Consider the following 14859-nt stretch of genomic DNA (forward strand, 5'->3'; position numbering starts at 1 on the left):
GTCTGTGTATGTTTTAGCTTTAGCAAGTCTAAGTATTTGCTCTGCAGGATCTGCGTAAGCAGATCTAGTCCGCCAAGACCAGACCTATCAACTTATCATATCCATTATAACACCTTAAATTGATTCAGAAAGCTGTCATGACTGAACTCGAATTTTATTGTTGCTTGCTCATGCAAAACTCACAGCCACATTGCCAGGGTGTTGCTATGCAGTTGCTAAGGTGTTCTGAGTGGTTTTTAGCATGTTGCTGGTTTGATAGGGCACTGCTAAGTGGTTGCTAGGGTGCTCTGGACGGTTGCTAGGTGGTTGCTTACTGGCAAAAGAGCCCAGACTGCAAAAAAAATAAAAAAATCTTAATCATATTTTTGACTTGGTTTCAAGTAAAAAATATATAAACATGCTTAAACAAGAAGAAAAAATTAAGCTAATTGAGAAGTTAAATTTCCTGAGAATATTATTACATTTTTTCTAGACTTATTTATATTAACCCAGTAACAAATAAACTCTTGTTTTAAGCATGAGTCTAACAAAATTTAACAAGGTTTATGTCTAAAACAAGAAAAAACACATTGCCAATGGAGCAAGACTTAATTCAAGATATATTCTCTGAAAACAAGTATTTAACATTTTTGCTCCCAAGTAAACTTATATTTCGATATTTTTACTGGAATTCTTTGCAGTGCATCCCTAAGTCTTATTATATACAGTATTTTGGTCTATAGATATGGTTTGGTTCCCCCCTTAAATGCAAATATACACGATTGGTATATACCCATTTTATCATCCACAAGGCAAAAATTGTATGTCTGGTCACTTAGAAAATAATTAATTATAATAAGTTTAATAGGTTTTTAAGTGTGACCAATAGTAGGATTTTTAAAGCAAGCACCACAACAAAGTATTTACAAAACATGGCACACATGTACATTAAGCTATGTACTTTGCATGAATACAAACATGTCTCCACTGGCTCTGATCGGGTCCCGCTGAGCTACAGTAAATCAAATGCATCCTTGTCAAGTCAAATCATTTAAGACATATCTGCAGGAGATGACTTCCCCCTGAGGCAAGACAGACATTCATGTATTTACACAAATCACATACTTTTTACATCAGACCCCTGGTGAGATGTTCTCATAACAGATGCTTACAAAGAGCTCTTCTCACACTGCTGGAGAACATGTGCATAATTCAACAGAACTAATAACAAACTCACACTTACGAATATGTTTGATATATATGGCAATCACATGGACATAATCTGAATACACATATAAAGTGCTGTAAAAATGTAAGTACTCCATATGAAGGTGTGTGTTTTGTACATATTCACATAAATGGTTATTTAACCCTCAAACCAATAATGTTAGCAGATCCAAGCGATTCCACTTAATAAATCATTCTTAAAGGAATATTCCGGGTTCAATACAAGTTAAACTCAATCGACTGCATTCGACATGATTTAAACAACTTTACAGTTCAAATAATACACAAGTTTTAACAGAAGAATTAATATAAGTGCTTTTATAAAATTATAAGCTTCACATTTCTGCCTTTAAACCCTCCAAAAATTGGCCCCATTCACTTCAGTTGTAAGTGCCTCTCTGTTACCTCAATTTTTACTAGTCGAAATAAATTTTTCAGCATTATAAATGATCAGCATTATACCACAAAAGCTGTCAATTGAGCTTAGCTTGCATTGAACCCGGAATATTCCTTTAAATTATCCTTAGTGATTATTCTTCAGCCATGCTCGAAGCCATTTTATGCATGTCTGTGATTGCACATCAGTTCAATTTTACATTTAATAGCTACTCAAAGTGATGGGTTATAGTGATTTTCGCAGAAAAAAAAAAAATTACTTACATTTTTGGCTGTTTCTCACCTAAATATACATTGTATGTCATCAGATGACTTGGAATATGATGCACGCACCATGTGGACTACTCTTATGATACTTCTGTGTCATTTTTTAAAGGAATGCTCCGGGTTCAATACAAGTCAAGCTCAACTGAATCAACATTATGCCCCAAACCCGTATTGAACCCACAACATTTTAAGCAGCCTCTTATAGATAACTGCTTCATCATATCTCAGACAATCAAATCATAAAGAATTCTTGGCCACTAAAAATACAGTAGTTGCAGTGGAAAAATAAATACAGCTACTTTCTCATAAAGCCATTGGCCCCTTTGGTGGAAACCATTTCTTGAAGACATTACTTGTAATGTTCCTTGATACACTATTGATCTATAGTACATCAACATTTTTGTGCACGCTCCATTGCCTAACTCTTTTACGGCGTGATGGTTTTTTTTGCCCATTTGAAGAGCATCTCTTGACACGACAAGCTACTCTGCAATATTTTTGTGGGCTCTAGGCTTTGACTTGACCATTTCTTAACAACACTCCATTTTTTGAGCTCTTCTATTGAAGATTGGTGTACAGATTGGCTTGAGTGTTACGGTCATTATTTTGTTGTAAGGTCCAATTAAATTTTAGCTTCAGCTTTCTGATATTCATCCTCCCATTCTCAAGTGCTCTCTGGTACAGTGCAGAATTCACGGTTTACTCTATAATGAAAGATGTTCTCAGGCACCATTCAGTACATCTACTATTCTTTCACGAAAGCAAAGACTTCTGCCTTCTTGACCTCACAAAGGGTAATGTTGTACAGTCTGGTTAGGATGGTTGGTTCATACATGACCTGGGCAAGATTTGTCTTCTAAGGCCCTTGATGTTGTCCTGGGGTTCTTGGATACATCCTGCTGCATCTTTGGGCATTTCTTTTGAAATTTGGTGGGAGAACCAGACCTGGATTGACTGCCGGTGGTTTAACATTTTCTACATTTGTGTGTGATCGTTTAGACAGCAGTGTGATTGAAAGCAAAATGCTTGAAAATGCCTTTAAAACACTTCAGACTCAAAGGCATTAGCAACCTTTTGAAGGCTTGATAGGGACTTTTTAATCTCATAATGTTATAATTTCTGATGCTTATATAAGACAAAGCAGTGCATGTTTCTAACGTTGCTCTGAACATTTAAACCTGATAATAATTGCAGGCATTTAACCACAAAGGAAATTACGTTTCTATGTATGTATTATTTGTGATTAATTATTATAAATGTACAAAAGATAAATAATATAATATAATATAATATAATATAATATAATATAATATAATATATAAACATTGTGTAAGTATAGAAATGTATAAAAAAAAATTATATAGAAAATGTATATTATTTTATAATATAACAATATTAAAATGTTTTTATCATATAAAATTCAATAAATATAAAAATATATATATATGAAAAATAACAAAAATGTATAAAAAAAATATTAAATATACACACACACACACACACACAGAGAGAGAGAGAGAGAGCGAGAGAGACACACACACACACAATAAAAAGCACACATACAGTAAAGTAAAATGTACACTTACAGTGAGTTGAGTGAGCGCAGGCCTTGAAATGCATCAGGAGCAATTTCAGATATTTGGTTATTACTCATATCTCTATGGAGTGGAAGACAGATTTATGAAATGTATTACATTCCATATCATGGCACCTATGGTCACCTCTGCCATATCCAAAACGGTACATGTAAAATGAAAATGCAGCTCGTGTAGTGATTCTTGTAACTGTATGTGAACTCTATTGAAGCTTGTTTATGTCTGATATCTCATAATCACTCACATTCTGCGCAGTCTTTTATAGGAGGCGAACGCCCCTGGAGGGACAGACTTTATACCGTTCTGCTCTAATCGTCTAAAAGAGAGAACAAAAAGACATGGTTGTTAGGATACAATCTTTGGCTAAGACAAAAAACAAGTTTGACTTTTCTGTGTGATATGTGTACTTAATGTTATTGAACATTGGTAACATGATAGCATAAATCTCACACAGCTCTCATATATGCATTACCTTGAAAAACCATAACTCATTTATATTTGTACTTTCCCAATATTGCTGTTTAATGCTGCAGAGAAGCTGGACAATTTTTGTTAATGGCACCCCTTTATTTAGTTCCACAAATTATGTAATTTATTGTATTGTTTTCTTGTTCGAAATTCAAAATTTATAGAAAAGGAACTCTAAATTATTTAAATTAGGAACTAAATTAATTGTATGTCGCCCCCCTCTGACTCATATTCAGTTTAATGTAGTTCAATAATGGTATTTGTAGTAAAATCATAACCACAAAATGTATCATGGTTTTACTACAGTAACCATATTTTAACCATAATAATCGTAGTAAAAATGAATAAAAATGATAAAGATTCTGGCAAAAACAAATGGTTAGTACTGTTTTACAATAGTAACACCACGGTTAATTTGTGGTACATGTATATCGTTTTCCTGGTTGGAACTATGGTGCTTCTTGGTGGAAACTATGGTACTTGTACCTTAAAATAGAAAAGTAAAACTAACCATAATTTTTGGCAGAAAGATTATGTTTTTTGTTTTTTTGTTTTACCCTATTTTTATTTTTATTTTTATTTTTTATTATTACAATGGTCTTTCCACATAAACCGTGGTTAAAATATGGCTACTGCAGTAAAACCAGGGTACATTTTATGCTTTCACTACTAATAAAATAGTGAACTATGGTTACTGTAGTAAAAGCATGGGAAACATATTACTATGGTTTTACTACAAATACCGTAGTCGATATAAACAAAAACAACTATTGCTAGAACACAAAACTCATCGTGAGGAAACACAAAACATTGTGAGGGAATGCTAAACTTATTATGAGGGAACAACAAAACTTATTGTGAGGGAACACAAAACATATTGAGAGAGAACGCAAAACTTATCTCGAGGCAATGCAAAACATATTGTGAGGAACGCAAAACTTATTGTGGGGGAATGCAAAACGTACTGTGAGGGAATGCAACACATATTCTGAGGGAATGCTAAACTTATTAAGAGGTAACAAACTATAGCAAAGAAATGCAAAACGTTTTGTCAGATAACGTAAAACTTTTTGTGAGATAACGTGAAACGAATTGCGAGGGAATGCAAACTACTGCGAGGGAATGCTAAACTTATTGTGAGGGAACGCAAAACGTATTGTGAGGGAACATAAAAATTATTTTGTAGGAACGCAAAACTTATTGTGAGGGAACACAAACTCTTGTGAGGGAACTCAAAACTTATTGTGAGGGAACACAAACTCTTGTGAGGGAACTCAAAACTTATTGTGATGGAATGCAAACATTTTTGTGAGATAACGCTAAACAAATTGCAAGAGAACGCTAAACGAATTGCGAGGGAACGCTAAACTTATTGTAAGGGAACGCCATACTTATTGCGAGGGAACTCAAAACTTATTGTGAGGGAACGCAAAACTTAATGAGAGGTAACAAACTATTGCGAAGAAATGCAAAACTTCTTGTGAGATAACGTGAAACGAATTGCGAGGGAACGCAAAACTTATTGTGAGGGAACGCAAAACTTATTGTGAGGGAACACAAAACATATTGTGAGGGAATGCAAACTACTGCGAGGGAACGCTAAACTTGTTGTAAGGGAACGCCAAACTTATTGCGAAGAAACAAAAGGTTTTGTGAGATAACGCAAAACTTATTGCGAGGGAATGCAAAACATATTGTGAGGGAATGCAAATGTTGCGAGGGAATGCTAAACTTGTAAGGGAACGGCAAACTTATTGCGAAGAAACACAACATTTTTTGTAAGATAACGCAAAAGTATTGCGAGGGAACGCTAAACTTATTGTGAGGGAACGCTAAACTTATTGTGAGGGAACGCTAAACTTATTGAGGGGTAACAAACTATTGCAAAGAAACGCAAAACGTATTGTGAGGAAATGCAAACTACTAAGGGGAATGCAAAACTTATTGAGAGGTAACACAAACTATTGTGAAGAAATGCATAACTTTTGTGTGACAACACAAAAAGTTTTGTGAGGGAACGCAAAACTTATTGTGAGGGAAACCAAAACTTTTTGCGAGAGAACGAAAAGCTATTTCAGGAAATAAATTCCCTCCCTATTCTCTAAGTGGCGGCGTATTTTTTTAATGTGCATCCAATTTATAATTTTTCCAAAAGCATATTAATAAATGGGTCAGATTATCAGGGGAAGCTCAACATTGCGCATTCACAGTTTAAAGTTCTTCTCTTCTGATTGATTTATCCACAGTTTTCCTGAACAACAACTGAGCGGTGCCATCATGATTCTAATTACCTATTTTCTGTTTCAGGTCTCGAGACACAATGCAAAACAAACCGAAACTAGCAATCCAGACAACAACAACCATTTAATTTTTTTTTTTTTTTTTTTTGGAGTAAAATTCATTTCAGGCTCAACTTGTGTAGCTGTTGGCTGTCATAACAACTCAAAGTAGTGAATAATGTCAACGTAATTAACCTCTGACCATCGTTTCATGACATATACATATTGAGATGAGCCCTTGTCAATAAAAATGGTCATCCAAACTCTGTGAAGTATCAGCACTATACAGCCACAATTTTTTTGAAATGTTTTACAAATATAATACCTTAAATATTACATTACCCACTAAGAATAAACGCTGATGCGTGTGAAAACACTAGAGACCGGAAATTGAAAACAGGCGAATCGTGGAACACTTCCGAGTTCAGGAAAAATGTGGATCCTTGAAAATGATATGAGTATCATCAGAAACAGAGGGAAAAGGACCACATTTTGAAACATGAATGGAAGAAACCCCACGCTTAATATGCTGGCTATAGGAAAAGAACTCCCTCTTTACAGTTTAAAAGAGCCAATTGGCTAATTGTTAAAGGCATCAGATGGTCTTTATGTTCAAGAATGCACGTGTGTTATCTGATGATATTAAAATTCAGGTAGATGGTTAACGTTAACGTTACTGTGTAGGGTTTAGAGTGAATGGCCAGTAATATTCCATTATCTATCCCATTTAGGGGTGTAATGGTTTATTGTGGCACGATACATCGCAGTTAAAAAATGTGACAATGCGCACTGTGGAGACGGGACTTTTTATTTTTTATTTTAACGTCTGTTCTATCCAATTTGTGCAACGTCCAAAGCCTACATAACGCTGGCATACAAATGGAATTCGCTTCATTGCACACAGCAGCCACAGGTGCTGTATGATGAGTTTGGCTGAAACTGCAGAAACTGAAACAAGCAGCGAGAGAGAGACATGCCTTTTCAGCGCAAGAGATCGAATGTCTGTTCGACAAGCAACAGTGATCTACTCTGACTGCGCAAGAGAAAATTAAAGTTTACAGAGGTTTAATGATAGTGCCATATTAATCTGCTGTATATAATGCTTAATATAATGCATAATAATGCTATGGGAAATATAACCCTAATGTCAATGTCTGATTTGATTTCATCAGTAAATTATTATTATTATAGCTTACGCTTCAATTAAATATGTATTATTGTAAAGAATATTTAGATCATTAGAGACAATATTATTTTAGAATACCATTTTAATTTCAAATATTATAAATGTATGTAATCAGTGACAGTGTGTTAGCACATGTACAGTATCTCACATAATTCTGTATTTTCAGTAAGCAGAATTATTAGCTATTATTTCCATTTGGTGTCACCATTGCCCTGTTCTGGGCTGATTTTTAGTCCCAGCACATCTCTGATGAATCATTTAGCACTTTTAAGAATAGTAATTTTAGCTACAATTTAAAAGACAGGAACTGTTTTGCATGTCTTTAAAGTAAAAGAAAAAAAAATTTCAACGTAACTTTTCTTGATTCAGGCTTAGTTTAAAGAATCGTGAACCGAACTGAACCGTGAGTTCAGTATCGTGAACCGAACCAAATCGTAAGATGAGTGAATCGTTACACCCGTAGTCCCATTTATAAAATACCATTTAAAAAACATAAAAAATCTCTAAAATCTAATTGCATGAAACACTTTCAAAACTGTGTGAAGTAGTGATCTGTAATGTAGCCAACATTTAGACTCTATTATTGTATAGAAACATATGAAATATTCTTAGTTACCAAAACACTCACATCTCAGTCATACTCTCAGGCATGTTTGCTGGTATGGCCGTGAGACCTTTTCCTCTACAATCTATGATATTGTTACTGCAGGTGCACATTGGCGGACAGGAACCAGAAGCCAGACCACATGGCTGAGGACTTGAATCAAAAATACCTAAGAAAACAAACAAACGATAAATAGATTAGTAAACATATTTCAACTGGTTTATTGTTTGCTTGATATCAGTTTATTATCTATTGCATATCTACAATGCTGACAGTATCTATTGCATATCTACAATGCTGACAGTGAAGCCCACTATTTTACAATAGATGTTTTCGATTTATGAGTTAAAGGTGCACTTTGTGACTTTTTTGCTAGTTGCTAAACTTTTAAAATAAAGAAATGAATAGCACTATTGAAATATATTGTTTAAATGATACACTTACCTGAGACTCTAGTCATATCAGTCTTAGAGAAAAAGCTGCTGTACTCTACATATGGTGCTGGATGTACATTCATGAACGCCACCATGTTGAGATCACATGACTATCTGAATATTACTCGCTTTATCTCAATAATCTCCTGTAGCTGGACGCTGAGGACGTTAATCGATAAGGAAATATTTGCTCTTACATAATGCGGAATCTACAACGCTCGGTGTCAGCGCAACATAAACAAGAAATTAGTGCACCTTTAAATAAAGTCTGTAGCATAACTTTCACGTTTTGTTGTACAACATATACTGTATTACACACAGTCATACCTCAAATGGGAATTTTGAAGCATTCACATAGCATACTAATCTAAAAACAAATCAAGTGCAATTTACTTATGGCATATGGCATACATATTAGTAAAAAAATATAGAATTTCTTGCTACATGGGAAAACTGATATTATAACAACTTCCTATCTATTCAATAGAAAGATACAACATATTCAATGTAATATCCAAACAAACTATATGAAATATATCCTAACCCTAACCCTTTATAAAGGGTTTATAAAAGGGGGTCATTAATAACAAGTTCATAATTAATCATTTATATGCAGGTATAACAACATGAATAAACAGGGTGACTTTCATGCAATACCTGCACAATTGTGAACCATTTTACTTCATGCTATAAATGCTTAATGACAGTTATTTAACACTGGAAACCTATAAATTGTATCTTAATGTAAAGTGGACGCATACAAGGGGACCTGGGTAGCTTAGTGGTAAAAGATGCTGGCTACCACCCCTGGAGTTCGCTAGTTCGCTAGTTTGCTAGTTCGAATCCAGGGCGTGCTGAGTGACTCCAGCCAGGTCTCCTAAGCAACCAAATTGGCACGGTTGCTAGGGAGGGTAGAGTCACATGGGGTAACATCCTCGTGGTTGCTACAATGTGGTTCATTCTTGGTGGGGTGCATGGTGAGTTGGCTTCAAGCCATCCACACGAGTTAGTGCGTGTGGATGGCTTGAAGCCTCCACACGCACTATGTCTCCGTGGCAACGTGCTTAACAAGCCACGTGATAAGATGCGCAGGTTGGCGGTCTCAGACGCAGAGGCAGCTGGGATTCGTCCTCCGCCACCCGGATTGAGGCGAATCACTATACGACCATGAGGATTTAAAAGCGCATAGGGAATTGGGCATTAGGGAATTGGGCATTCCAAATTGGGTGAAAAAGGAGAAAAATTCAAAGAGAAAAAAAAAGTGGACACATACGAACAATGTAATAAGGAGCTGACAACATTACAATCCTATGTACATAAAGGGTAACACTTTAAAGTTATGTTCCTTTGTTAAAGGTTTGACAATGACAATAATTCATTTACAAATGTGTTATAAATCATTTATATGCGTTTATAACAACATGAATAATGAGGGCAACTTACATAACTGCCAAATAGTCAGCCATTTCATATCACATGTTATAAATGCTTAATAACACTTATTCAACATTAGTAATCTATGAAAATGTATCTTAATGTACTGTGGACACATACGAAGCATTTAATAATACATAAATAAAGTACATAAAGGTCAGTATGGATTAATGTCATCAGGCTTTATTAAATTATATATTCTGTGAAAGAGCATGAAGAACTGCAAAGTGTTTTTGCAGAGGACTTTAGGTAAGTTGGGACAGAACTCGGAGTAGCACCATTCTTCTGGCATTAACACGACCAGGAAAGTGACAACACAAGTGAGTCAAGACATTACAGTCATGAATGTAAACACATAGCAGACTGTCACAAAATGATATTATCCCTATTGTCCCTATTAATCTCTCTATAATAGTCTATGTTGGCTGCATTGCAACATAAATCATGAATATGGCATTTTATGTTTTTGATAAAAGTATGAATAATTAAGCATTTATAACATGTAAGTTAAAAATCTCACTGCTCGGCAAGTATTGCATGAAAGTCGCCTTTTTATTCATTGTTTGTTTAAACTGCATACAAATTATTTATAATGCATTTGTAAATGACTTATTAGTCATTAATGTGCACTTTTATAAATGCTTAACAAAGGGAACGTTAATGTAAAACGTTACCCTTTATGAACATACATTTTGTAATGTTAGCAGCTCCTTAATAAACTCTTCATATGTGTCCACTTTACTTTAAGGTCAATTTTAATTTGTTACTAATGTTGAATAATTGTTATTAAGGGTTATTACCCTTAACAAAGGGAACATTCATGTAAAGGGTTACCAAAATATATTATATTCTACTATATTATTTGCATTAAAGCATTGTTTATGACTATGTTTACGTGATCAGCTACAACAGGAACAATAGGAAGACATTGCTATAACTGGTAGCTGGTTTCAGCTGGTCTCAAAGCCAGACAAAGTTGGTGTTCATCTAGTTTGGATGGTCAGCAAGCTTGTCGCCCAAACTGACCAACTGACAAGTGGTCAAAACCCCTCTAGAACCAGCAAACCAGACCAGCCTGATCATGATAGGAGACCAGCTAAAATTAGCAAACCATCAAAGGCTTGTTTAAGATTGGACCCCATGTCCCAAGAGCCCAGAATTACCAGTGCATGTGAACTCTTTCTTCTGCAGTTCAGCCAGGTTGAGGCCATGTAGGTTAGGAGGAGAACTGCACTGTGTGTAAAGACCCAGTGCAGGCCTCTGTCTGAGCCACTGAGACAGCCATGATAGGTGACAGTCACATCGCAGACTATTGGAATGCAGCCGACTAGAGGACAACCAAAAAAGAAAGATTGTTCAATCTGGACATTGGTAACTGTACTGTATACAGAAATGTGTCGTTTATCGGTGACAATAACATACAAAACTTAATTTGATCAAACATTATTATTAGTGGTGTTTGCTAATGCAAAGATTCACTATTACTATTGCTCATACTCAGTGTTGGGTTGCAACAGATTAAATGTAATCTGGATTATGTCATCAGATTGCAAAAATTACAGTTGAAGTCAGAAGTTTACATACACTTAGGTTGAAGTCATTAGAACTCATTTTTTAATCACTCCACAGATTTAATACTAGCAAACTATAGTTTTGGCAAGTCGTTAAGGACATCTACTTCATACATGACACGAGTAATTTACCAACAATTGTTTACAGACATATTGTTTCACTTTTAATTGACTATATCACAATTCCAGTGGGTCAGAAGTTTACATACACTAAGTTAACTGTGCCTTAAAGCAGCTTGGAAAATTCCAGAAAATTATGTCAAGCCTTTAGACAGTTAGCCAATTAGCTTCTGATAGGAAGTGTACTGAATTGGACGTGTACCTGTGGATGTATTTTAAGGCCTACCTTCAAAATCAGTGCCTCTTTGCTTGATATCATGGGAAAATCAAAAGAAATCAGCTAAGACCTCAGAAAAAAAAAAATGTGGACCTCCACAAGTCTGGTTCATCATTGGGAGCAATTTCCAAATGCCTGAAGGTACCACGTTCATCTGTACAAATAATAGTACGCAAGTATAAACACCATGGGACCACGCAGCCATCAAACCACTGACGCATTCTGTCTCCTAGAGATGAACATAATTTGGTGCAAAAATTGCAAATCAATCCCAGAACAACAGCAAAGGACCTTGTGAAGATGCTGTCGGAAACAGGTAGACAGGTATCTATATCCACAGTAAAACGAGTCCTATATTGACATAACCTGAAAGGCTGCTCAGCAAGGAAGAAGCCTCTGCTCCAAAACCACCATGAAAAAGCCAGACTACAGTTTGCAAGTGCACAAGGGGACAAATATCTTACTTTTTGGAGAAATGTCCTCTGGTCTAATCAAACAAAAATTGAACTGTTTGGCCATAATGACCATCGTTATGTTTGGAGGAAAAAGGGTGAAGCTTGCAAGCTGAAGAACACCATCCCAACCGTGAAGCATGGGGGTGGCAGCATCATGTTGTGGGGGTGCTTTGCTGCAGGAGGGACTGGTGCACTTCACAAAATAGATGGCATTATGAGGAAGGAAAATTATGAGGATATATTGAAGCAACATCTCAAGACATCAGCCAGGAAGTTAAAGCTCTGTCGCAAATGGGCCTTCCAAATGGACAATGACCCCAAGTATACCTCCAAAGTTGTGGCAAAATGGCTTAAGGACAACAAATTCAAGGTACTGGAGTGGCCATCACAAAGCCCTGACCTCAATCCGATAGAAAATTTGTGGGCAGAACTGGAAAAGCGTGTGCGAGCAAGGAGGCCTACAAACCTGTCTCAGTTACACCAGTTCTGTCGGGAGGAATGGGCCACAGTTCCAGCAACTTATTTTGAGATGCTCTTGGAAGGCTACCCAAAACATTTGACCCAAGTTAAATAATTTAAAGGCAATGCTACCAAATACTAACCAATTTTATGTAAACTTCTGACCTACTGGGAATGTGATGAAAGAAACTGACCTAAAACAGGGAATGTTTTCTATGAATAAATGTCTGAGTTTAAATGTATTTGGCTAAGGTGTATGTAAACTTCTGACTTCAAACGCAGATGTAATTACATTTTAAAATGTACATAATCAGATTACTTTTTTAAATTACATTTTATTACAACAGTAATAATTAGTGCATAAGTCCTGGACTCACAATGTACGTAATTTGGGCATGTGGTTGAAGCTGGAAATAGGAATGGTGCTGATATTGTTGTTGTTCAGTGTGCTGTGGACAAGAATAAGAGATAAATAAGAGGCTATAGAGAATATATAATCCAAATAAAGTCTTAGTAGCTGTGAAACACAAGCAGAATGGCATCAATATTTATAAAAGCACTTTTGTAGCTTCTACTCTGTAACACTATTAAAATACGAGTACATACAGGACCTCAAAAACTCTCATGGCACGAAACGCTCCGTCCTCAATGCATGTGATGTGGTTCCTATCCAGCTGTCTGAGATCAACACAAACACACATATTAAAATATACCGTACACACATTTATCGCCACACAAACCATGGTGTGCGTTTTGTCGAACTCACAAGTTCTTGATGTCTGTGGCACCTCGAAATGCTCTCCTTGGTATAACCTGGATGACATTTTCACTTAAATCCCTATAAAAAAGAGTTTACAAAATAATATAATTAATGTAAAGGCCCAACATTATTCAAACTATTCAAATAGAAGGGAAACAAAAGTGCACTTCATCACCAACCAACCAAAAAAAAACAAACAAGTATAAACAAGAGGAAAATTTATTTGTGATTTTCCTTTCCTGTATGTTCAAGATGATTGTTTAGAATGACAAATGAATCCTCTGCATTGGTAATTTTTAGAAATATGTCTATATAGCATCTTTAGCCATGCTCGGTGCTGTTTTGTAGCAGAGTTAGGACATTTGCATTCAATGAAAGAGCATCTGGATTCCTAAATGTCATTTCATCTGTTTTATCTCCATCTGAAAACCATTGGTGACCTTTTCCTAATGCATGTGCCTTTTGCTGCAATTGCAAACTGCTGTTAAGTTCCCCTGCAATTGCTTCATGTTACTGTAACTGTTTGATGAAAGTCTTTCATGGCCTTTTAGGACGAACAGAGATCTTGACTAATTAATGCTAGTTTTCTGTGTTTAAAGTGTAAAAGACCGAAAGTAGATGCTAAGTAGTGGCTGTATTATTGGTGGTGTTTGCTAATATTAGAACACTTTCCGTATCCCAGCTTAATATGCAGAAAAGAACATAAATAAGCCATTTATGCACTGATTTTCACTCAAAGTGTAAGCACTGGCGCTATCACCTTAGCTTGTTTGAGAACCCCGACCAGCCCGAAACCGCAACATTGAGCATGTTTACATGCCCAATCTCAAAAACGGTGTGTAAGGCCATAAACAGTTAGGGCATAAAATGATCAGCACACATAGATTTTTGGCTATTATTCATTCTGTGTTGCATGTAAACACAGTTGTTACCGACTCATCCAATGTGCACAAGTGTTTTGCAGATGACTGTTTACGTATTGATGTCAAAAGTAGAGAATAATCCGATGATTTCAAATCTCATGTTTTGAATAAGCAGATTTTTCGGTTATCAGCATATTAGTGTGCATGTCATTAACACATTGTGACCAATGTATTTACTTTCGCAATTCTGTTTGGTGACACTATTAGCGCAGAAACGATTCACTTCACCTTTAAAATTAGGGATTTGTACAAAACCCTATCCCTAAGGACAGCGTACGTGGTGCATTTTTAGCCTGTCACGCATTCTCCCGACCGATTTTTTCCTTTGGGTTAAATCTCTTGAAAACGTTGATGCTCATATTCGCTGTTTCATTTATTTGAGAAGTATTACATGCAGAGCCGAGCAGCTTACGACATCCCGATCATTTCTAAACCTGCCAAACAATTTGGGACCTGTCAGCTTGAATTTGTGAAGCTTATGTGGT

The 14859-nt window shown here is 35.8% G+C and overlaps 1 protein-coding gene across 1 annotated transcript in view; it reads right to left on the reverse strand.

Annotated features, from left to right (window-relative positions):
* Positions 1-14859, reverse strand: part of LOC127438751 (slit homolog 1 protein-like) — a 90066-nt gene that overhangs the window by 38297 nt on the left and 36910 nt on the right. The window contains exons 5-11 of the mRNA XM_051694576.1: positions 13458-13529; positions 13298-13369; positions 13069-13140; positions 11033-11196; positions 8026-8170; positions 3709-3780; positions 3456-3527 (exon numbers count right to left, since the gene is read on the reverse strand). Of these exons, the coding sequence (XP_051550536.1) occupies positions 3456-3527; positions 3709-3780; positions 8026-8170; positions 11033-11196; positions 13069-13140; positions 13298-13369; positions 13458-13529 (669 nt within the window). The remainder of the gene's footprint in view (positions 1-3455; positions 3528-3708; positions 3781-8025; positions 8171-11032; positions 11197-13068; positions 13141-13297; positions 13370-13457; positions 13530-14859) is intronic.

The sequence above is a fragment of the Myxocyprinus asiaticus genome, chromosome 50 (genome assembly GCF_019703515.2).
Source record: "Myxocyprinus asiaticus isolate MX2 ecotype Aquarium Trade chromosome 50, UBuf_Myxa_2, whole genome shotgun sequence".
In the NCBI taxonomy this organism is placed as follows: Eukaryota; Metazoa; Chordata; class Actinopteri; order Cypriniformes; family Catostomidae; genus Myxocyprinus; species Myxocyprinus asiaticus.